Source organism: Penicillium cataractarum, assembly GCF_028827025.1.
Source record: "Penicillium cataractarum strain IBT 29864 chromosome Unknown utg000008l, whole genome shotgun sequence".
In the NCBI taxonomy this organism is placed as follows: Eukaryota; Fungi; Ascomycota; class Eurotiomycetes; order Eurotiales; family Aspergillaceae; genus Penicillium; species Penicillium cataractarum.
Genome location: NW_026622744.1, coordinates 3,990,999 through 4,015,108, shown reverse-complemented (window position 1 = coordinate 4,015,108; position 24,110 = coordinate 3,990,999). Strand labels below are relative to the sequence as shown.

At 48.8% G+C, this 24,110-nt stretch overlaps 8 protein-coding genes across 8 annotated transcripts; 5 read left to right on the top strand and 3 right to left on the bottom strand.

The window, feature by feature from the left end:
- Positions 1-1,330: 1,330 nt before the first annotated feature.
- N7496_010525 (CVNH domain-containing protein) lies at positions 1,331-1,733 on the top strand (the record flags this gene model as incomplete). Its single annotated transcript, XM_056703438.1, has 2 exons — positions 1,331-1,472; positions 1,534-1,733. 2 exons carry the CDS (start codon positions 1,331-1,333, stop codon positions 1,731-1,733), a joined length of 342 nt encoding a protein of 113 aa, XP_056552438.1.
- Positions 1,734-2,170: 437 nt separating this feature from the next.
- N7496_010524 (uncharacterized protein) lies at positions 2,171-2,686 on the top strand (the record flags this gene model as incomplete). The annotated part of the gene is made up of 1 exon (XM_056703437.1): positions 2,171-2,686. One exon carries the CDS (start codon positions 2,171-2,173, stop codon positions 2,684-2,686), a length of 516 nt encoding a protein of 171 aa, XP_056552437.1.
- A 375-nt stretch (positions 2,687-3,061) lies between these two features.
- On the bottom strand, positions 3,062-9,396 carry N7496_010523 (OPT family oligopeptide transporter; the record flags this gene model as incomplete). The annotated part of the gene is given in 9 exon segments (XM_056703436.1): positions 3,062-3,403; positions 3,474-3,763; positions 3,825-4,002; positions 4,061-4,308; positions 8,079-8,271; positions 8,326-8,451; positions 8,500-8,742; positions 8,754-9,059; positions 9,112-9,396. 9 exon segments carry the CDS (start codon positions 9,394-9,396, stop codon positions 3,062-3,064), a joined length of 2,211 nt encoding a protein of 736 aa, XP_056552436.1.
- Positions 9,397-10,336: 940 nt separating this feature from the next.
- N7496_010522 (monocarboxylate transporter) lies at positions 10,337-11,848 on the bottom strand (the record flags this gene model as incomplete). Its single annotated transcript, XM_056703435.1, has 4 exons — positions 10,337-10,521; positions 10,584-10,908; positions 10,960-11,207; positions 11,272-11,848. 4 exons carry the CDS (start codon positions 11,846-11,848, stop codon positions 10,337-10,339), a joined length of 1,335 nt encoding a protein of 444 aa, XP_056552435.1.
- A 1,136-nt stretch (positions 11,849-12,984) lies between these two features.
- Positions 12,985-14,725, top strand: N7496_010521 (Zn(II)2Cys6 transcription factor; the record flags this gene model as incomplete). Its single annotated transcript, XM_056703434.1, has 2 exons — positions 12,985-13,695; positions 13,889-14,725. The coding sequence occupies 2 exons, from the start codon at positions 12,985-12,987 to the stop codon at positions 14,723-14,725; spliced, it is 1,548 nt and encodes a 515-aa protein (XP_056552434.1).
- A 581-nt stretch (positions 14,726-15,306) lies between these two features.
- N7496_010520 (flavin monoamine oxidase family protein) lies at positions 15,307-16,863 on the bottom strand (the record flags this gene model as incomplete). Its single annotated transcript, XM_056703433.1, has 3 exons — positions 15,307-16,076; positions 16,129-16,450; positions 16,522-16,863. 3 exons carry the CDS (start codon positions 16,861-16,863, stop codon positions 15,307-15,309), a joined length of 1,434 nt encoding a protein of 477 aa, XP_056552433.1.
- Positions 16,864-17,849: 986 nt separating this feature from the next.
- On the top strand, positions 17,850-19,267 carry N7496_010519 (NAD(P)H-dependent flavin oxidoreductase; the record flags this gene model as incomplete). Its single annotated transcript, XM_056703432.1, has 5 exons — positions 17,850-17,935; positions 18,097-18,152; positions 18,203-18,285; positions 18,345-19,073; positions 19,130-19,267. 5 exons carry the CDS (start codon positions 17,850-17,852, stop codon positions 19,265-19,267), a joined length of 1,092 nt encoding a protein of 363 aa, XP_056552432.1.
- Positions 19,268-21,870: 2,603 nt separating this feature from the next.
- N7496_010518 (uncharacterized protein) lies at positions 21,871-23,574 on the top strand (the record flags this gene model as incomplete). The annotated part of the gene is made up of 4 exons (XM_056703431.1): positions 21,871-21,990; positions 22,047-23,170; positions 23,228-23,336; positions 23,392-23,574. The coding sequence occupies 4 exons, from the start codon at positions 21,871-21,873 to the stop codon at positions 23,572-23,574; spliced, it is 1,536 nt and encodes a 511-aa protein (XP_056552431.1).
- Between the last annotated feature and the right edge of the window lie 536 nt (positions 23,575-24,110).

The window sequence follows — 24,110 nt, the reverse complement described above, 5'->3', positions numbered from 1 at the left end:
AGACAGAATCGATTTGACTCCAATCAATCTGCAGAGAATATCAACATTAAGAGCTCCCTGATACACGAGCCTGTCCGAGTTAAGTATAGGACCAATTCTGTCCTCGGCAGCCAATACCGACCACCATGCCTCGCACGTAACTGAAAGATATTTCTGTTTTCCCATACTCATGAGGATCATGATTATTTTTACGTCCATAAAGTATTTTGCAACAAAATCGGTTTCAACTGTACTGTAGAAGTCGCGCGCAGTCTAATCCCGACGCGGAAAGACGCGTTGTGCCGCTAGTCCAAAAGAAGCGTAGCGAGCATTTCGGCTCCAGTGTGACTCACAACTGGAGTTTTTAGACCCATTGTAATGCCAAAAAGTCCACAATTCTCCAACAACAAGCAAGCTGGCGCATAGGAAGCGCGTCGGGCTCATAACCCGAAGGTACCTGGATCGAAACCAGGGTTTGCTATCTTTTTGTAAATTTTTTTCACTTCTTAATAGACGGTTTACAGTTGGAAACACTCGAAAACTGTTTCCGACGAGAAAAGACACTGGGCCTCGACACTCATGATTAGGCGACCGTAGATTTTTTTATCAAAAAAAATCAAATCAACCCGTGGAGAATTCACTGTAGTATCAATATTCTATTCTTATTTCCATCAACCGGAATGATATGTAGTCCATTGGGGTTTAATCATGAACCATGTTGTTGATTAAGGTATGGTTCGAGATATATATCGAGCAAGGCCGGGACCCATTAGGTACGTCCAGCTCCAGTTCACTGAGACACCTACTGGAAACATGGTTGCACTCTCACGGTGGAACTCGCATCCAATGAATCAAAAACGGTGATTTATCAAATTTTAATCAAGTATAATAGCCCGCTAGGCACTCAACTCTAGTTGAGACTTGTCGCGATCGTTGGCAGATACCTTATTTTTTGCCTGAGCGATCAGGCAGTCTCCACTGCGCCGTGTCGCGCATATACTGCAGGGCCCGGAAAATTAATTTTCCTGTCTACAAGCCTTTCACAATCCACTCTGCCTCGAACTTGTCGTAAAGAACGATTCTATCGAGTTTCCGTCAAAATCTGAAACTGAAAATCATGTTTGTGGTGGACAAGCAAGTGTTGTAAGCTCTCGGGTAACATTGCGTCATCAGTTGGTGGATGATACTTTTACCATATACAAGAGTACTCAGAGCCAGGGTACTTACTGTCACAATTCCCCAGAAGACAAAACAATCAATTTGCCACCCCAGCCTTAAAATGAACATGACCCCTCACTTCCTCTCGTAGAATCCCATTACATCAAGCTCTTCCTGATTCCAAGTCATCACAATGGCATTCAATAAAACCGCATGCGATATCCACCTGTCCCTCCATGATGGCGGCACCCACTTAATAGCAATATGCAACAACGACGAGGGCTCCGGGATCACTGGTGACCTTCTCCTTGACCAATGCTTGGGAAGTAAGGATGGTAAGGTGCCACTCGATGGAGTTGATTCGATCGCGAGCTTAACATTATCTCCTCCGTATAGGCCACTTTGTATGGGGTGGAACGAACTTCAGCAAGAATGCGAAGAACGTTACCTTTAGCACTGAAGGACCGGACAGGAAACCAATTCTTCATTCGGAGCTCTTGGATTCATCCGGACATTATGTCCAAGACAAGGTTGATCTTGCTTCTCATATTGCAAACGTTGAGGGCGAACTAAAATACACTGAACCCGAGGATTGACCGGCCCACCGCAAGGTTATGCTAGTTACGGTGATTAATTTGGTAAAATTGAATGTCTGTTCCTTGATATGTAACATGATATCGAATCTTGAGATGCTGTTCCTCCATAAAGATGCATTCGGCTCTTCAGCTCAGCTAGGGACGCTGTGATGCGTGCCTACCACCACATACGGCGACAATCACGGAGGACAAGATCTAGAAGTCCCGACGAGAGCTGGAGCAGTCATATGTAATAAACCTTGTAGCTAGGTAAATTTAGTTTCCCATGTATGACACGTGATGCCATTCAAAATAATGATGTCATTCTCTTCTTTATAAGTCCTTCATTCGCCAGTATCGCCAGGCGCCAAAAACCCTCTCAAATCCCCAGGAAGCTCCAATCCCTCAACAATCATACGATACAAGCTACCTCCAAGTCTCAAACAGAGTCCTTCAAAATGATGCGCATTGCCAACAAACGGGCTGTCCCAATCAGACCTATCTACTATCTACAAGCCAAACACAACATACGCTACCTACACAATAACCTGACCACACCAAACCAAGAGGAAATCGCCATCCTCGACCGCCAAATCCTCCGACCCGACAGAGCAGAGACATGCCAATCCGGCACCGACGACGAAGTCGCGCGTCACAAATCCCCGTACGACCCTACACAAACAGCAGTGGACAAAGAAGTCTCCGCTCTGCGGGAAGAATACAGACTGGAAGGGGACCTCCTGCACGATCCGTTGGCAGTCAGCCCCGCAAACCTACAAGTCAGTCATATACTGCAGTTGGAGGAGGAGCGTGCAATTGCGGGATGGAATCCGCTGGGTAGTGTCAGGGGTTGGACGAGTAAACACAAAACAGTCCTGTTGCGGAGGGAGCCGTATAATTTTCGAGCATATGAAATTGTGTTTCCCTATCTTGGGAAGTACAGAAAGGTTTGCGGTTCCCTGGTGGTGAATTAGTTCTGTTGCTAACTTGTATAGAAGAGCCCAACGGTAGCAACGGTACCTGTACACGGTCATTAGTAGCAACAGTATTGCATTCGACATTCGACGTTAACCATTTGAGCAACCGACTTTTTGAATTCGTCGAAAAAAACTGGAATAATGGGGATACGGGTTTGCGTTGGATCTAGGCCTGGGAATAAAAATTGGCTCTGCATTGGCAATAGCGCTAGCCTGGAATCTTAAAAAATGAAATCAATGCACCTATCGCTATGGAAAACCCCTGAACTAAAACTGGTTAATAATAATATGTGAACTGCTCACTGCTCCCATGGAGCCTGATTCCTCCCATGGTATCCTTGTTCAACACTACGTGCGAGGTTCCCGATGCCATCACTCATCGGCCACAGAGCACCAGTCATAGTTCCCCTTGATGTTATTTCCCCACCAGGCAGGGAACGGATGAGACGGCCCACCAGCCCCAAATACCGCAAAGGAAAGTATGAACAGAACCGTCAGACTAGCACCGTCAAACGCCCCAGTGATAAGATACGAGTAGTCCTTGAAGATGCGCGGGCGATAGTTCCGGAGGTACCACTGGACGTAAAATCCGCCGAGGATCTGGCTGAAGAGGACGCAGGTCTGGCTCTGGTTGTATGGAATGTAGCCCGCATATTGAAGAAACTGTGGCATGTTGATCTCGGAGATATCGAGACGGCTGATCTTCGGGATGAACTAAGGTTGTCAAGTTCGTCAGCCTTGGTTGGACAAGAGTGGGAGGACATTAGTTGTATGATCGACTTACGTAGTAGAAAAGGCGATGTGGAGAGACGACGCCTGCACCGACCAGCAAACCCAGAGGCACAATCTCATACTTTGAGCCGATTTTGTAAAGATAAGGTGCCAGTGCCCACGACGCTGCGTTGGTGTTGTATGCCTGCAAAGTTGCACCACTCCAGGAGGAATTGCCGTTTCCCTCAGCAAGGAGAGCCCGATTGCCAGCAATGATTGAGATCATGATCGCATAGTTGATGAAGCCGCTGAGAATCGTGCCATAGATTTGAGTCAGAAACAAGGCCCGAGGGGGAATCTTGACTGAAAAATATCGGTCAACCATCGCCAAAAAATCAATTCACAATGAATGGGACCAACTTACGATATTCCCATAGTTTCAGATCGTTAGATAGATTAACCGCATTTTGGATCACATTGTGGGACCACGCAGCAAAGTACATGTTCCCAACTGGACGTCCCGGGACGGTGAGACCGGCAATCATTTTGGAAATATTGTTGGTAGCAATGCCATTGCCATAGCGGGCGAAAAGAACGGTGCTCTAGAATAGTAATCTTGATCAGCAAAGTGACTGTGCTAGTAGAGCAAGAGGTACTCACAAAAGGTGAAATGATACTTCCTACTAGCAGAGCCACCACATATGCCCACGCCGGAAGAGTGACATTCTCCCTGAGAACTACGACAAGACCGAGGACGAAGCTGCCGATGAGCACCAAGACATACCACCACCATGAGGTTTCTTTATAGTGTGCTGCCATATGCTGATGATGCCGGTCGTCATATCGACCTTCCTTTGCGCTTTTGTAAGCTTGCCTGACTTCCTTGCCCCAGAAATTAGAGCACCAATCTGGGGTACTATTAGATTGTGATGAAAGCGATGAATGGGTATAGAGAAGATGGGTAGCGTACCGCAGCATTAGCTATGAACATCGCGAATGCAAAGCTTCCGGTGAGCTGACCTACTCAACACCGTCCAACAAGCAGCCCAACAGTCAACCCCCTGGGCCTGCCCGTCGACGTGGGCCCGCCAGGGCTGGACTCCCGAATGCAAGGAAGCGATAAAGGAGTCTCGCAGGCAATACCGACAGTATATGCGTACGCATGACGATGAAGACTGGAAGGAATACACATTAGCGAGGAACGCGAAAGGGAAAACTATTAAGAAGGCAATGAAACAGGGCTTCCGCCAGTGGGTACGTGACACGATCGACAAAGGCCCCCGCGGTCTGTGGAAAGTGTCGAAATGGGCCAGATCTCGCGATCAGACGTCAGGAAGCAGCAATATCCCTTCCCTCAAAGGGGGCGATGGCGGTCTGGCAGAGACTGATCAACAGAAGGTCGATCTGCTCCGCCAGGTGTTCTTCCCACAGCCCCCACAGGCTGATCTCTCTGATATCGAGGGCTCTTCAGATATAACGAACCAGATTGCATTTCCACCGATTAGCCAGCAAGAAGTACGCGATGCAATTAAGCGTGCGCCGCCTGATAAAGCGCCTGGAGAGGATGGTATCCCTAACCGCGTATGGAAGATCCTGGTAGACAATAGCCACTTCGTGGCCATTCTGACAGCAATCTTCGATGCGTGTATGCGAACGGGCCACAATCCTCGCTATTTCCAAGCCTCTATCACGGTCACGCTACGCAAAGGAGGCCCGCGTGATTTCCGGCAGCCGAAATCATACCGACCTGTCGCCCTACTAAACACCCTCGGCAAAATCCTTGAATCTATCGTTGCCACACGCATCGCATGGGCGGTTGAAGAGCACGGGCTCTTGCCGAAGACCTACCTTGGTGGCAGGAAGGGGATCTCAGTGGATCATGCAATCCAGCTGATTCTTGACCGTGTGCACCGAGCGTGGGGACGTGGGAAGAAGGTCTCGATGATACTGCTTGACGTGGCAGGTGCCTACGATAACGTCTCGCACGAAAGGCTTCTTCATAATATAAAACAACTCCGGCTAGGCCACTTTGCACCATGGATTGCCTCGTTCCTTAGCAACAGGAGCACACGCGTCAAATTACCGGGGTATATATCAGATAGCTTCCCAACGGCCACTGGTATACCACAAGGATCGCCTATTTCGCCAATCCTATTCCTGCTATTCAATGCGCCACTAATCACTGCCTGTAGCCTTCGAACGGGCAGTGTCCAATCCATCGGCTTTGGCTGGGTAGACGACGTGGCAGTCCTAGTAGAATCGGAGTCGTACTACACAACACAATAACACTAGAGAAAGTACTTAACAAGGCGAATCTATGGGCTAGACGCCACGCAGCAAGATTTGCACCCGATAAGTTCGAGCTTATTCATTTCACCAACCCTCGATCAAACGATAGCAGCCAAGAAAATGACCAAGAGGACGATACTACCGATATATACGACTTCGACGGTGCACACCCTCAGGGCAACGACCAGTTGCCCGTTAGAATCAACGATGAACTATCGATACAACCAACACAGTCCGCTAAATACCTAGGCGTGTGGCTCGACAAACACCTAGATTTTAATACACATCGCCAGAAATTACTCGCCAAGGCCAACAGCAGTCTCGAAGCCCTCCGGGCGATGACAGGATCAGTGTGGGGTGCCTCGCTATCGGCAATGCGCAAGGTCTACCAAGCGGTGGTAGTGCCCCAGATGCTCTACGGGGTATCAGCATGGTACTGCCCTGCAGCGAGGGCCATGCCGGCCGGTGAACTACGACGCACCATCAACGAATTCACCAAGATCCAACGACGCGCGGCAATTCTCATCAGTGGCGCATTCAAATCGACTAGTGCGGCAGCGCTCAACGTGGAACTCTTCATAACACCAATACACCTACTCATGGACCAAATTATCCAGGAATCGGCAATACGAATCCAAACAGGTGCCATGTGGGCCCAGCCAGAGTGTCTACGTCGACAGCAACCACGATCACCCCAGGAGATCAGGAAAGGGGGATGGAGCCCTCTTGAAGCCCTTAGGTGGAAGAAGGACGGTATTTTGAACCAACAAGGAACGTGGGAATCGCGTAAAGCGTGTGTTCTAGCGCCATGGGAGGCACGGATCCCATGCGTGATCGAAGATGCAGAGGTTGCGCGAGCCTCGCATGACAGGATTATCCAACAAGCCGCACTAGACTGCTCCCCGACAGTCTCGCAGGATCGCACGATCCTATTCTTCACAGATGGGAGTGGGTACGAGGGCCAGGTCGGTGCTTCAGCCGTTGCCCCGCGTGAGGGCATCTTTCAACGGCGATACCTTGGAACCACCGAGGAATCAACAGTGTACGTTGCCGAGCTCAACGGCATTGAAATGGCTATCGCCAGGTTCGTCAACCAACATCGAAATAACATAAGGCTCATCGTTTTCTCCGACTGCCAGGCCGCCATCCAAGCGGTGCAAAACCCAAAGCGATCGTCAGGCCAGTTCGTGCTCGCTTCTATTTATGACCACGTTCAGACCCTTCGATCGCTACAGCAAACGCCCACGTTCGATCAGATTCCCATCGAGATCCGCTGGATCCCCGCACACGTGGGCGTTCCTGGCAATGAGACCGCTGACGTTGAAGCAAAGTTGGCGGCAACGGGAGGTGTGGGGAACGGAGCGGATCAACCCTACCCCGAGGGGCCCGCTGGTCGTGTCCTTCTAGCAGCGACCGCAAAGCGTCGAGTGCGGCGGCGTATCAAAGAGAGATGGGCACAAGAGTGGGCAAAAGAGCGAACTGGCAAGCCGAACCAGCGGCTAGTCAAAGCGCCAGACAAGAAGGTACTTCGGTTATTCGACTCACTGTCAAAACCGCACACGTCGATTTTAATTCAGATGCGTTCGATGCGTATCGCACTGAACCACTTCTTATACAAAATCAAGGCGGTCGAATCAGATCAGTGTTACTGTAGCGAGGGGTCTCAGACACCGAGACACATCTTGATGCAGTGCCCGTTGTACGCTGATCTGAGGAAGACCTTCCTTGACAAGATCCGGATGACCGATCTTGGGGATTCGACGGATTACGATGCAATTGTATCGCACTCGCAGGCCACCCGCTACGTGGCCGAATTCATGCTTCAAACAGGCCTTCTGGGACAGTTCCGGCACGTCGAGATTGAACCAGAACCAACAGGCGACGAAACAACGAGCCGGAATAGACTGGCAGGCATAGGTGGTGAAGATGCTGGGTAGGAGGAACGCCAAGCCCAAGATCTACCGAGAGGTCTTGGAAGAATACATCCAACAACAACGAACGCCACCAATCGAGAACGAAGCAGGAGGATAGTATGAATGCTGGAGAGGGATGGCAGAGACGGAAATGCAGAGGAAGCAGCAGGCCAATGTGAGGGCGGGATGAGAGATATATCGTGGGAATGAGGGCCTTGACGGCGTTTCGGTACTGTTTTTGGGCTGAATTTTGGACTGTTTTACTTGGCAATACGCCGTTTTCCTATGTATCTACTGTTTCACGCGCACTGGCGTTCGGATCACTCTTGCTTCCGCCCGGAGGGAGCGCCTACATAGCCATTACGCCACTAGTTAGGCTGCAACAGGTTAATAGAGTGTTGATTGATTGATTGATTGATTGATTCCGGTGAGCTGGGGTAGACCGTACTTGGCCAGAGCGGATTTGCTGAGTACACCTCCTGGAAATAGTTTGCTTGTGGGATATCTTTTCCCTTCAGCTGTGTGGAAAACAGTAGACATGAAGGGCTGCGACTTCGCACCCCAGCCATTTCCATAGTAAATGGCGAGCATGATGATAAAACAGGTGAAGACCCCCACAGCTTGGTGTAATTGGAATTTGAGAGGCATGGAAGTCTGACTACTTGTTATCTATTCTGGTTAGCTTGGGCCTCATGTTCATGATTGTTGAAGCATTCCTCTTACAAATTGCAAGTCCAAGCATAGCGAGAAGAGCCCGAGGCCTTCGTTGTTTGTGGCACCACCGAAGTGGTTTGTGAGCACAGCTGCCTTGCTACCTGTCGCTTTCTGGGCAGCAAGGCACGACCAACTCTTACATCAGTAATTTTCCATCATAACTGTGGCAACAGGGTGACTTACCGGGATAGAGACCGAATTCAGCCATGGAAAGATATAGGCTGGCAGAAACTCATAGATAGTCATGCTGGAGAAGGCATACCAGAAGAATCGAAGCGGCTTGGAATACTTCACTTCTTGCCAATGGAGACCTTGAAGAGTCTTGACTGTTGGCAAGTACTCCAATACACAGATTCCACGTGCCAGACAGCGATAGGCCGCATAATCCCGCAGATCCCATAACCAAAAAGTCCAATTGAGATAGTACTGAGAATCACCGTCAAGGCGCTCAGAGGCATGTCGTAGAAGAGATTCTGGGCTGCAAAGACGCTAGACGTCACCGCAGCGTTGGATGCTGAAGTAGCCGTGATAGCACAAATAGAGTGTTCCTTCAGACTCCACGGGCCATTGTTCATGACCTTGAGAGCTGAGATCCACCACGGAAGCTTAGCCGGGCCATGCTTCTCCCGCCAGCGAGTTTCAAATTTGTCACCACGGGGAAGGAACTTGGCCCACGCGTTACCCAAAAAGTACGAGATGAGGACGATAAATGTGCCTGAGATATCGACGGAAGTCGGCTTGAACTATTGCACGGAGTCAGTACCGCGTGTAAATGAGAGGGAAGTGTGAACTCACACTGTAGATCTGGTTCATCACTGCCTGAAATCCAGACACCGCAGATGCAAGGACAATACTGCGAAGGGAAATCACGGGATCGAAGTCATCCCGCAAAGGCAGCAAGTGCTGCGCGGCATCGGCGCCAGTTTTGATCACAGCATCGGCGATGCTGATCTCGCTCTCCTCGGCAACAATCTCTTTACCATCGATCTTAACTTCTTCCTTGGTAGAAGCAGGCATATCACGAGTGTGGTCATCTCCAACACCGTCAAGAGTGGGCTGCTCAGAGAAATCTTGAGTCATCTTGGATTATTCTCGGCCTTCAGGGATCTGGGAGGGTTGTCAGTTATCGCCGGAGGTGTTACAGCGGACAGACTAGATACCGAGAAGAAGATTAAGATGGGGTGATTTCTCCTGAGAGAACTATCAGCGGGGTACTTGCAAGCGTGAGAGAGAGAGAGAGCGTGGGATTTTGATACCTTGTGTGGGAGCCGGCGTGGGGTGAAGGAAAGAGGGTGGTGAGTGAGAGATGCGAGGAGAAGGAAGGAGTGTCGGTTGGAAGATTATCCCACGATATCACGAGTCAATTCGACCAGCGGCCAGATACCCGGGGTATTTCTACTTACCATCATCGACTCATCTTTCATAGAGACCACTTAGCCCGCGAACTTCCATGGGTAGCTACAGCAAGCCACTGCTGTCAAGAACTGGCGAGTAACTTAGTCGAGTGACACATGAACACCTCTAATTACGTTGTAGTATATTGCTAAGCCTTGGACTTCCTTTGATGCCACGTTCTGTCTCTGGTCAGCATGTTACACTCGTCCTGGTGTTGTTAAAGATAGTTGCCAGTACCTCGTGGACTTGTCATACCTCAACTGTAGCCTTCGTCAGGATACTCTAAAAAGAGATAATGGGACTAATTTGCTCGATATAGTGCCGCATACCACGCGCTCCAATGTAGGGGGGCTATGAGATTGAGTTCGGGTCTTTTTGGCCACATGTTAACTCGAGATTAGCATTTCCATCTCATCCGCTGGGGGTATTGAAACATTTGAATTGAGAGGGCCGATAGCATGTAAGCACGAACTACTTCTCTCTCTTCTTCTAAGTTTCACATAGTGTCAATGTTTGTCAAGCCCGATCTGTATTGGTAGAAAGCAGATGTACAGTATACCAGCCATTGCAATTGTATGTTATCAAACACCCTCCATTGGACATCCTCAGCCTATATCAAACTCGTTCAAGCAAAAACAGCCCGAGAAACACAAAGTCGAGTTGCCATAAACAACATACCGGCGAGAGCTAGGGAGATGGCAGTAAATAACTGCATGGGAAAGTAACTCGTCCCTCCGGTATTCTCAAGCAGCTTTCCTGCAATAGGGCCAGTTGCAAGAACTGCGAACGAAGATATTGTAATACATATTCCTGCAGGAAATAGTACAGACATATTAGCGACGTGCAAGAAGAAGAGAATATATGCTCCTTACCATTCCAAGAGCCAATCACTTCTGGCGTGGGCGCCAACTCGGAGACACAAGGCGAGAAAATTGCCTGGAGCGCACCCGAGACGATTCCATATGCCACCGCCCATACTATAACGCCCGCATTGTTGTGTGCACCGATCCAGGCAAAGGCGACCGCACCACAAGCAAAAGTTGCTACTACAACCGAGTTGAAGATGCCCAGACCATAGTCAGCTACCAAACCCAAGGCAAAACAGCCCAGGAACGCGCCACCATTCAAAATTGCAGCATCGTAAAACCCCAGACTGGATGAGGCGCCACGTTCCATGGCGTAAGGGGTGATATAGATCTTGAATACCCTGTCAGTACATCATCGGATTTATTGGCTTGTACAACTAACCCATGGTACGTAAAGACCTAGATTCATGAAGAAAATTCCGAACGTGAGCAACATAGTTCGACCGTCAGTAAAATACTGTCTCAGGGGCAAAGACGCGTGTTCCACGCTGGACCGGAATCGACGTTGAACAAGCAGGGTGGCAACAAACATGATGCCAAGCTGTGCGAAGCCGATGATACGCAGGGTCCAACCGAAGGACACTCCTTCGAAATTGAGGAGTCGGTTCGCTAGGACGGGCCATATGATACCTAGAGATAAAATAGAGAATAAGTCATAAGATTTTGATAACCCGGCGACTGAATCAACACCTACCTCCGACCATCTGACCAGACATGACAAAGCCAACGGCTAATCCACGTCGTTTCAAGAACCACTGAGACTGGATGGCCAGGGCTGGTGTAAATATAAGGCCCATGCCAAGTGCCACACAGAAACCCTGGGAGAGCAAAAACTGATAGTACTTTGTTGAGAGAGAGGACATCATATTGCCAAAAACCATGAAAAAGGTACCAAGTGCGAGCGGCAGAGCTGGTCCATGTTTATCAGATAGGGTACCAGACCAGATACCGAAGAAGAAGCAACCCCAGATTTGCACACTGTTGATCCACGCAAGATCGGATGGGCTGGAGTCTGGGAGGATGATGGTCTGGAAATAGCTCTGGAAAACAGATCCACCACTCAAGTAACCGATGCTGGCAATGAATGCCAGGAACCCTCCCAGAGCAGTACGCCAGGCTTGGATACCACCGTCGGGAAAGATCCCATCATTATCAGCCGCGGTTTCTTCCAAGATATCTCCGGCCTCCTCGTCTTTGTGGGAAACTTCAAAGCGCTCGTGGTTGTCTTGGACCTCTCGGATTTTCATGTCTTTCTCGCTTTCTGGGAGCATAATGGATAGTTCAGATAGAAAATATAGATATAGGAGTAACTTTCGTTTGAGAGTGTAAGTTGGTTCCCACACTAAGGATGTCACACAAACCCATACAGAGGACATACAGAGGATTGCCAGTGGCTTCCTTTATATACACGATAGTCAGAGGGGCAAGTGGCAGAGCTATCAGTATCTTTGACCCTAGTTTAACGAGGGCGAAAACTGCCTGCAAGGTTTGGGCATTTACGTCCTACGATTGGCTGTGAATGTCTTGCTATCATACAAAGAACCGGCTGTAAATGTCCTCTTGAACTCAATCCTCCGCTTCCCCGCACTTTTAGGGCATCACGGAGATAGGAGTTGCAAGATACTAATCGTTGGAACAGCGGTCATTGTGAGCAAGGTCGGCTGAATCCATGTGCTCTGGATATCAGCTTTGTGGCTTTCACCGCGTAACTTTTACCAGAATCAGTTAGAGTCGGGGCAGACACAGAGCCTTGATACCGTGGCAAAAGCTTCTACACTTGGATAAGGGGTGTTTTAGGGTCCTTTTACCCGCAAAATTTGGAACTCTATGCATGATACTCCGACCAAAGAACAGTCTGACTGACGTTTGTTTTTGAACCACAGGCAGCGGTTAAGCTTATCGCAATATGGAGTAACCTGTCTGCTTACCGCTTATTCTGTTGTCTTTCAAGTTTCCGGTACCATCTATAATGGCCTTTGTTTGTGAACAGATGTAGCATACCATTCGTGGATAATGTCAGGTGGTCAGATCTATACATAAGTTCCCCGTTCCGCTAGCGCTGACCTAGAGGGTGAATTGGTCTTTAGTTTTCCACATGGGGCCCCACTAAGAAGTAAGTAGCGCGGCTAAAGATAAGAAGGTGCCACAAAAGAAGAATTGGATTGAGTTGCAGTTAGATGAAGTATCCCCTCTTGCATAGCGGGTGGGGTACTATGTTTCAGGTGCTGCCTCGCTCCGAAGTTCTTGCTTCCCCCTTTACCCGGGCTGACTATTATTGGGCTGGAACACCCAATTAATACCTGTAGGGCTCTGTGGGATGCGGGGGAAACTTTGTGATATTGGCTAATGCCATCACATACTCTGGTTCGCTATTTAAACAAACGTCATCTGGTTGCCCAAAAAGGAAATGGGCGATAAAACGATAAGCGCGGCTATTGATAAGATAAGGACAAAGACTATGCCTCAGGCCTCAGGTCCAGATCGTGCCGACCTCGTCCGTTTCGCCTCTATCAAACCTCGTGTTCTAGACCAGCTTGTATCAGCTAGCTCGTCACCCAAATCTCCGTATCCGGTGACATATGGAGCGGACAAGATGCTGGCACCATTTGCCACCTGCGCGGAGCCCACGACACCCCGGACGAGCCGAGCCCTCACGAAACAACACCGGTTCCGCTCCTTGACAGGGTGCCTCACATGTCGCCAGCGCAAGAAAAAATGCGACGAGAGAAAACCAAAATGCATTGGGTGCACACGTAACGGCTTACAATGTGCCTGGCCGGTTGCTGGTACGAGCTCAAAACCTCCAAAATCAGTACTCCGAGCTGCGTCACGGGATTGTAAAGATAGTCCAGATCAGCTCGACCCATCGGCTCGATGGTCGAATCTCACTGGCTCGTTTGTGTCTCTAACGAGAGCATCCACACTTACGGGGACATCAAGCCTTCTCTTTACACATTATATAACTGAAACGGCCAACGTTCTGTCTTCCTTTTCTCCAGATGGAAACAACCCGTTTGTGACTTTACTCGTGCCTCTATGCTGCAATGATGACCTGCTCATGCATTCGTTGCTGGCGCTTAGTGGAGCCCACATGAAGTTCCGCAACCCTGGGATCGAGGTATCTCTGGCGACATACAGACACTACTCGGTCGTGATAAGGACAATTCGGGGTTGTATATCCGAACAGACGGCACTGGATGTACCTCAGGCACTACGAATGTTGTTGACATTGATGATACTATCCTTCTTTGAGGTAATCACATGGATCCCAGGCCTCGCGTCCACAAAACACATGCTAATTGAATGTCTAGACGCTATCTGGAGATGATCAAGGGGCAATGTTCAGCCACCTCCGCGCAAGCCGCCAACTAATTCTCCGATTAGCAGATGGTCCACTGTCATCCAGCACCAATGAAAACGGACGCCTGTTTGCATTTGTCTTGGAAATATACCGCTTTCTCATCCTAAGTAACAATATTATCCCCTACGGAGCTATCAATCGCCGAACCGTGCCTCACGACACCTTCCTCGATGGCATACTCGGCACAATGAACCATTTTGACACATGGGGAGTTATCTTCGGCGACAGCCATGGCTTGTTCGAACTTTTGCCTGACATCGCAGTTCTTGCGGCCCGACGTCTCACAGAGCAAACCGCTTCACAGGCGAGCTTAGAGATGCAACAAGCACTCTACGCCCGAATAATCGAATGGAAGCCCCCAGAATCTACAGCCACCAATCAAAAATGCCTGCCCCAACGAGATACCGCACTGAATCTCTGCCGGGAGGCTGCTCTGCTCTATCTTGAGACGGCAATGGCCCCAGACGCATTAAACGACACTGTAACGTTGGCGAGAGTACAGAAGCATATTGATAACATCATGCTATACGCAGAGCAGGCTGCTGGATCCCCTTACGAGACCATATTTCTGGGTCCTCTGATAATCGTCGGCTCCTGCATGTTGCAAGCTGAACAACGACAGCTACTTCTAGATAGCCTGAGGTCTAACAGATTCCACATGAATCACTGCTTACAGGCTGCTTCGCTTCTTGAGCAGCTTTGGAATGACCGGAGTGGACGTTTATTCGGGCCATATGGTTTAGCGATTATCATGCGCCGTCGTGGGATCAATTTAGGCATTGCATGAATGGAATGCAAGAGTTTTATGGTAAACAATGATGATCAAAAACTTGAACAGACTCGGGTTCTTCATTGAAAAGCACAATTGGTACTAGAAGATAGTCCTACCTTGTGAGAGCAGATCGCTTGTTACCTAAGTAAGCCCATTGGCCAAGGCATTCGAGAAGGCCAATGAAAGGCGTATTATGCAAAGACAAAAACTTGAAGAGGAGTGCGTGGGCGTGGCGAGAACATGCACAATTACATCAACGGAGTCCGCGGGGACCGATGACCCATACGGTGGAACCATAGAGCTAATATTAGCCCCGCGACATTCCTTATCTCTTGTCGATTGCCGCGTTTATCAGGTCTTTAGCGCCACCTTCCTTTCTAGGGAACTACAGGGAACGAAGCCCATTTCAGGCTCTTCTATATGGAGAGTCGTAGCTTCTTATCCTTTAACAAGGGATATTTACGGTGAAGTGGGAGGGGTTGATCAAAGTACAATTGGCGACGGATGCTTTATCACTCAAACTTCAACTTGATCAGGAATGTAAGACTGAAAGCGAAGAATGCCATTCCCGTAGAATGCCTCCAAGTTAATGCACCTCAATACTTATTCTGGAGCTCCGAAATGACCTCCGCAGCACCCCTGTCTCCAGAGCGAACAGCCCCTTCCATATACCCTTTCCACTCCAGTGCGGTTTCCGTACCCACGAAGTGTACGTTCTCGAAGGGTTTGCGAAGAGCGGCCCCATCAACGGAGGTCAGAAGGCCTGGTGGTGAGGCTGGGCAAGGGCCACCAAGGAAGAACTCCTGCTTACTCCATTCATACTCCAAAGTGTTGATCGGCTCTGGGACCTTTAATTTCCCAGACTCCAGATCAACCTTCTCGAACGCAAAGCGGAGCTGGCTCCAGGCAGAAGAATATCTCTCCTCCTGCGATAGTTTAGACCATTTGAGGCCACGGCCCCCGACAATGAAGCAGCTGATTGACCATTGATCATCATCAGGGACACTAGTATCCACGGAGAATAAGATCGGCCCGTTGTCTTGGGATTTGATCTCCCCAGAAAATCCAGCAGTGCGCCACCACGGCTTCTCAAAGACAAATATTATCTTGCTGTAATAGCCCAAGATGTTTTCCTGGGCGAGACGCTGCTTTTCCGTTGGCAGAGCCGGCGAAAATTGGATTTTCTTGTACAGAGGGGTGGCAACGGACAAAATGACTTTCTTTGCCAGGAAGACGGCTTTATTGGCAGACCGAACGGTGCAGACACCGGTATCCGGACACTGCTCAATATGGGTCGCCGGAGTAGAAAGCCAGAGAGAGCCCGCTTTGAGCTTCTTTGCCATGTTCTTGGAGATTGTTTGAGTGCCTTTTCAAAAGTCAGCATCATAGAAATATGAGAATTATCAGTGGCTCCCTACCTTGTCTGATTCGAAGATACTGGGCTCCATGCTTGGTATCAGAGATCACAGCCTGGAATCCAGTTCCAGATTTGCAAGATTGCAAAAAGCTCAGTGCACTGATGTCCTTGCTTTCAATACCGATGAGTGACTGGCTGACGGTATTAAGCAGAGTCGCAATTTGCTCAGATTGGAACTCCTGAAGGCAGTATTCATGCAGGGAAACAATGTCCAGCTGCTTTGCACCGGGACCCGCAATGGGGTCTTCCAAATTCACCTCGGCAGAAATTTCTGTAAATTTTCCAATGACTTGGCCCAAAGCAGCTTGCTCCTCTTCAGTCAACTATATACACCCGTAATTTCATGTCAGCATCAGCGATTAGTTATTCATATGGGAAAGGGAGAAAAGCTTACCGGCAAAACACCATGTGGGGATAAGACAACCCCATCACCGTGCTCCCAGACATCGTTTCCGCTGTCCATTTGAACCTCCCCCTGAAGCCCGTAATGCTTGACGAGTTTGTACATCTCACTTTGCGTGGTGTCATTGATCCAAGCAGCACCGACATCGTTGACGCCGGGACCGCTCTTCTTCGATGGCAGAGTCAGGGTCTTTCCTCCTACTCGGTCAATAGCTTCGACCACAGCACAGGAGAACCCCGCTGCTTGAATAGCCAATGCTGCACGAAGGCCACTCAAACCTGCGCCAATGACGACCACGTCCACCGACTCTCGTGTAACGGCAACGGAATCCATGATAAATGAAGTAGTTTGCTTAGAGTAAAATTTGTGAAGTGGTATTGACTTTGAAGTGCCACTGACAACAGGCGATAAGGGGTACTTTTATAGTTTCCTGACGGCCTAATGTAAACCGCTAAAATAGGAAACCAGTTAGCCACCTTACAAAAGAACCATAAAAGGACAAGCGACGCTATTGATAACATTAAAGGAGTCTCCACTGATGTGATACGGTAACTGAATTTAGGCAGCTGGCGCAAGATTTGCCGCTAATGGCTACGGTGGGAACGAACCAAAGTTTTACTGATTTGTATGCAGAACGAATGTAGCCTTACGAAGGACCCAGAGAGGGTCCGGGCACTGATAGTCTTCAGACACCATCGTCGCTATTGGGCTCATGGGTGGAGTCTGATATGCAAGGCTGCATAAACACTAATATCATGGTGCAAATGGAGTGAAGCCGAGCCAGACCGATCTTCATTATTAACGCTCCCTAGACAGTGATGTCAAGCAGTGCCGAGTAGTTTGTCTGCCGTGTCAATTCTTTGGGCCACTATGATTATTTCTCAGCTGCCGAAGTCAAATCGACCTACTTCGGAGTTTGTTGGCCCGTTGTGGAGAAATTAGCCTCGTCGGTTCAGCTCAACGCCACCCTCACGAGACTATTGCTAAATGTACACCATTGCCAATTCAAGAGCAGGCATTGGTCGCCAAGAATGAATTCCCAACCCAAACACGGTATGTCTGCGTCATGAACTCGGTCCAAAATTCGACGCCCAGCAGTCGGGCGCAAGTTCAGTTTGGTACAGAGGAATAAAGCAATCAGACCACTCGGGAGGGTCGCAAGATGTGCCGAACAAGGAAAGGTCAATCCTGTCGAGTAACAATGCCGTGGCGGTGGGACCCTTCCTACTTCCCCGCATTTTACACTTTTTGATGTCCGGCACAATCCGGTATTTGAGTTTGATTCTGGCGTTTAATCTCTTATCTCTTACCGCGCTACCATGGTGCAAGTGGGCGATAAGCTGTTCGAATTCAACCTCGGCAGCTCTTTTGCGTCGGCTGCTTTCACACCCTTGCGCTTGTTCCGGTACGGTTCGGGGGATTGCTTGACGGAAATACTTGATATTCTTACCTTACAGAATGATATAGAGCAGATTTAGTTGCTGAAGATCAAACAACTAGTTGCGATATAAAGCCTTCAACAATAGACCTACTTCAGACATCTAGTTCTCTTTGGTCTAAGTGTAGGCTGCCCGACACAATGCCCTTCAATACGGCATTGACACGGAAATTGGGCATCGCAGGTAAGTCTATTATTCAGTATGTACAGAAGTTCCAAATCTCACATTCGCAGTTCCTATAATTCAAGGGGGCATGCAATGGGTCGCATACGCAGAGCTTGCTGCTGCGGTCAGCAATGCTGGTGGCCTGGGAATAGTATGTTGGATGCCAATTTTCCAATTTGAAGAATTCTGACCTATGATCAATCAATATAGCTTTCAGCTCTAACACAACCAACCCCAGAGGATCTCCGAAAGGAGATCCGTCGTTGCCGCGAAATGACCAAGAATCCCTTCGGAGTAAACCTGACCTTACTGCCCGCGCTCGTGCCTCCAGACTATGCTGCTTACGCGCAAGTGATCATCGATGAGGGTATCAAGATTGTTGAGACGGCAGGAAACAATCCTGGTGCTGTCATCGACCAGCTCAAGAAATCCAACTTGACTATCTTACACAAGTGTACGACGATCCGCCATGCCAAGTCAGCCATCAAGCTAGGTGTGGACTTTCTATCTATTGACGGGTTTGAATGTGCCGGCCATGTTGGTGAGCACGACATCACCAACTTTATCCTCTTGAGTCGGGCTCGCCAGGAACTCAAGGTACCATTTATCGCATCCGGCGGATTTGCCGATGGCCAGGGGCTAGCAGCGGCATTGGCACTCGGCGCAGAGGGAATCAATATGGGTACACGATTTATGTGTACCGTTGAATCACCTATCCATCATCGGATCAAGGAACGTATCGTCGCTGCAGACGAGAACCAGACCGCGTTGGTACTACGCCGGTGGAGGAACACATCGCGACTCTTCAAAAACAAGATAGCGGAAGATGCGCTCAAGGTGGAGAAGGAGAGTACGACCGGTGATTTCAGTGAGGTTGCTCCCCTTGTGAGTGGCAAGCGAGGACGCGAGGTGTTCCTGAATGGAGACGCTGAACATGGTGTACGTTATCTATCCACCCTCCTTGAATTTGGGAACTTGATAATAATATATTACAGGCTTGGACTGCTGGTCAGGCTATTGGGTTGATTCATGATATTCCTACCTGTTCTGAGCTGCTTCCTCGCATAGAGCGGGAAGCTTTGAATGCGATGGAGCGTACGCGATCGATGTACACCCAAGAGAGCAAGCTCTAGGATGTTTAGTCTGAAATTCTGTTGATGAATACTTTATGATTAATTGAAATGCCGGATAATTACAAAATAAAAGTGATAAGAGTCCGCAGATAGAGGAATCAAACATATTTTCCCACTCGTTTTGAGCCTGGGCATCGTGGAACGTGCATGGTGGCTAACGAAAGCAATTTAGCCACTAAAAATTACCGGTGTCAACGTTGTTTTCAGATGTGTAGAATATTTCTTCTTCCTTAATGATTCATATAATACCATAATTCAGCCCATGTCTTTCCATCAACAGCCCAAGACCATAGGGCCCAAAAGAATGTTCATCAGGATCGTTCCAGAGCAATCTTAGCAGAGCACTTCCTTGGCCCGTATTTCTCATCAAGTAATGATTATCGTTCAATATGCTTGCAACGATCTCACGCTGCTCTTCTCTCACCAAGCATGAGCCAATTATCATAATTGGCCACATCGAGATGCAGGAATAGTTCGATAATAATATCTGTGGTAGATGGTGTAATGCTCGATCAAGGAAGGGCTGCAGGTGATGCACTCGCGCCGAGTCATGTTTGGAGAATGGAGAGATGGAAGTTTCCAAAAAGACCAACAAAGCTATTCTAAATACTTCCCTTGTTGCGTTATGCTCTTGATGCTCTTGATGCCCTTCATGTTCTGTCGCTAGAGGTCCCAAGTAGCCAATGCACATCCTAAGCCGATTATATGTCTCGTGACAGTCTGGTGGTAGACCGGTCCTTGTTAATGGCCGTGAAGCTTGGTGCCCGGCGAACAGAGACACGGAAGATATGAGCTCGAAGAGATTGTGGACCCCACTGAACATGACACCAAATGCCCCCAGGTCACGCAAATCGTCAAGTGAGCGCAAAAATGGGTCATAGATGAGAGTTCTATCGCAATTCATGCCGAATGGTGTGATGCTGTTGGACAAGACAATGTAGGAATAGACTTCGGCGACAAATCCAAGCAGCTTTCGCTCTGAAGTTGTCATGTGCTGGTGGCTATTGTGTCGAAGGTGTAGGATCAAATGACGACTGGCTCGCAGATGAGTGAAAGGTGACCCATCCATATTTCCGGAGATCACCTGAAGTTTCCAACCAAATCAGACAACGGGTCAACCGGGACTTGTATTCTGGGTGAAGGCTTACCTCATAGTGAAAAAGGATTAAAATCGCCAACGCTACTCGAAGAAGCACAAGAGGTTCAAATAGAGTAGTGTCATCATTGACCACTCTTGACAGGGTCTGCACTGCCAAGGAGTAATGTCGGTAGGTTGCATGTTCGATCTCATGATTGTTCGGCAATTTATAAAGGAGATGGCCCCCGCTTAGAGCGAGAATGCTGTTCATCAGCAGATCATCATTATATGCAACGGGCAGAAGCCAGGATATCCAAGGTATATCCGGTGCCGGGGCCAATTTGGGACCAGTGTTGTTGATATAGTGCGACAGCAGGATTTGGGATTCCGGAAGTAACATCCCAGCACGCCTAGGGCTCAAAAAGGCTTTCAGATCTCGAGACCACGATGGGACGTAATTTCCGGTATTCTCTATACAGCCGTTGGCAGAGCTTGATGATGTATTGGAATCCATGCTGGTCACCGAGGCCGGAGGTGTAGATGGAAGTGCAGTGCTCGTCCCTAGATAACGGGAATCCCCATCTCGAGCCTCATTAGTGTCAGCTCCACCCAGAGCTCTGACACTAGGGTCTAGCCCAAATATGCGGACTATATGAGGTGGCCAGGTGCATTTCAGCTTGTTGCGTGCGCAAGCCCGGCATTGTGGTTTAACCTCGTCGCATTTCTTTTTTCGTTGACGACAGGAGACACAACCTGTCCTGGTGCGGGGAAATCTTCGATTCATGTTTGAATGGTAAAGATTACGACGGGGGTACTCAGCTGCTTTGTGACGTGAAACAACATTAGTTTAGAGAGTGGGTAGAAAGAGTGGAAGATTGCAAACGTGCATAATTCCTGCGAGATGAAGTTGGCACGAAGGGATAGGAGTGGTGGCGAGTCGGGGCCAACCACATCTTTTGAGCTAAACTATACAGGGTAGCGACCCCAAAAGGCAGAACTCTACTCAATAGGCCAAATAAGGTTCCGTGGGGAACTTAGACCTAAATACCCTTATTTATATAATAATGAAGCTAGATCTGTGCTCGTCTCACTATAAGATCTTAGAAGACAAGGTGTGATTGAGATATTCTCATGACGGTAAAAAAACAGACAGTATAAATCAAAGAAGCTTCAAAATTATATGGCCTTTTACATTATTGCACGGTTATAGCGATTTACCAGTGCCGACAGTTTCCGAATTTAGGTCCAATCGCTGTCGATCTATCGATAAGCGCGGCTACAGATAAGGTCCTTATCGCTCCAGGCACCCAGGTTACACCAGCGCCAAGAAGAGGTTAAGTGGGCCGCAGGATGATCCTCTGGTTAGATTAAGCAGCTCATAACATTATTACCACGTCCTCTGTCGAACACGGTGTCCATATCCCCCTCCCGTCTTCCCATCAGTCTATCTTCGCATGGTGGTTAGGCAATTACCATTCATTACTACGTGGTCCCTCCTTTCGTGCACATAGGGGAACAGTCAACAATGAGTGCCAAAGGAGTCAAGGAGGTCGAGCTGTCTAGCGACATCGACTTCATCAAGACTCCTGCAGCTCAACCTGCGAAGCTCCAGACCGGAGAGGACTGTGGCATTGCCCTGACAAACGTTAGTTCTTGCCATTGATCCCCCTTCTCTCGTCAAGTTGGCTAATCCTTCCAAAGTTCCCAGCCATTCACAATGCCCCGCTGCCAGCCGATGGTCCCGGAAATGAAAGCTTCTCGAACCTCCTCCTAGGCGGCGTTCTTATCGGAGTTCCTACAATCCTTACATACCTGCTCAACGGAGGAAAGAAGACTTTCTTCTTCTTTTTCGTTCTCCTCGTCCTCCCTCTTTTGGTTGTATTTTGGTCCTGGAAATCCAGCTGCAGCCCCCGCACCAACGAAAAAGTCAAGCTTCCCGGGCGACCCATTGAATATTACTTGACCTTCAAGAACGAAGAGGATAAAGCGAAATGGCACGGAAAGAACAAGGTCCCTCTGCAGCAGTTCGCGGAAATGTACCTGGACGGCTTGGTGGATTTCAACGGTGACACACTGGAGGTCCTGGAATACCGTCACGACTGGGCAAACTTCTCGTTTACCTTGGACCTCTTCAAGTTCATCGTCTTCACCTTCTTCAAGGACGTCATCTTCCACACCAAAGCCCAAGATGAGGAACAGATCCGTCCCAATTACGATCGCGGTAACGACCACTATGCCTGGTTCCTCGGCCCTCGCATGATATATACCTCTGGTATCATCTCAGACCCGGAGAAGGAGGAGACCCTCGAAGAAATGCAAGATAACAAGATGGCCATCGTCTGTGAGAAGATTGGCCTCAAGGAAGGCGAGACTATGCTAGACATTGGCTGCGGTTGGGGAACTCTTGCCAAATTCGCTAGTCTCAACTACGGCGCGAAGGTTACTGGACTTACTATTGCGGAGAATCAAACCGCTTGGGGTAATGACGCTCTCCGCAAGGCTGGAATTTCTGAACAACAGAGTCGTATTCTCTGCCTCGACTACCGCGATATTCCACGGACGAAATATGACAAGATCACGCAGTTGGAAATGGGCGAGCACGTCGGTATCCGGAAGCTTACCAAGTTCTTCCGCCAATGCTATGATATGCTCAATGACGATGGTGCTATGTATGTTCAGCTTTCAGGTCTGCGCCAGGCGTGGCAGTACGAGGATTTCATCTGGGGTCTGTACTTGAACAAGTACATCTTCCGTGGCGCGGACGCTTCAACTCCTCTGTGGTACTATGTCAAGTGTCTGGAGCAAGCTGGATTTGAACTCAAGAGGTAAGCATTGTCTGGATGGGGATATTGCCATATGTGCGATGACTAACAAATGGCCAGCATTGACACTGTCGGTGTTCACTACTCTGGTACCCTCTGGAGATGGTACCGTAACTGGGTTGGAAATGTGGAAGCAATCAAAGCCAAATATGGCCCTAGATGGTACAGAGTGAGTTCTCTCCGTAGTCTTCCAAGGTACATTCATGAATTCTAACATGCCCTAGATCTGGGAGCTGTTCCTTGCCTGGTCCGTTATTGCCTCTCGCGAAGGCATGGCCACCTGTTACCAGATGGTCGTAGTCAAGAACCTTAACTCGACTCATCGTATTAACGGTGTTTCCTCTCAATTTGGCCTGGCCGGTGCCCTCGCCACCAGTCAGAAGGCGGGCAAGTCCCAGCTGCGTTAGGAAGATTGCTGTTGTGAGTTGACGACGTGAGGGAATTCTAGACGCACACCATAGGGGTGCCGCGATGGATGATGCTGGGAGTTTGTTTTAAAATGAGAGATGTGTAACGGAGCTCCTCTTGAAGTATCAAAATTCAGAGTTAAATGCTTTACTTGTGAGCATAGCATCTAGATACGTGTTGCTGTGGCCTAGGGCATTACTGTGAAGCAACCTGTTAACTCTATAAGGAATTAAACATCAATAGTGACTTTTGATGATCTGCACTAGTCTTTCAATCATTCATTGCTTTATATTCCAGTGGCGTAATGTTCTATTCAAAAGCGTATTCGTCACAGCCCCCCGGCCAGGCCAAGTCCCCGATTCAGCAAGGTTTCGGCCATAAGATAATCGCGGCTGCAGATAAGAACGAAGTATATTTAGACGCTGCCTAATAACCGGATGCAATTTGAAAGGCTATATCGTGATATAATTCCGAGTAACCCCACTCTATAGGTTGCATGTGTTGAACCGAATACAGCTATAAAGCTACCCCTGCG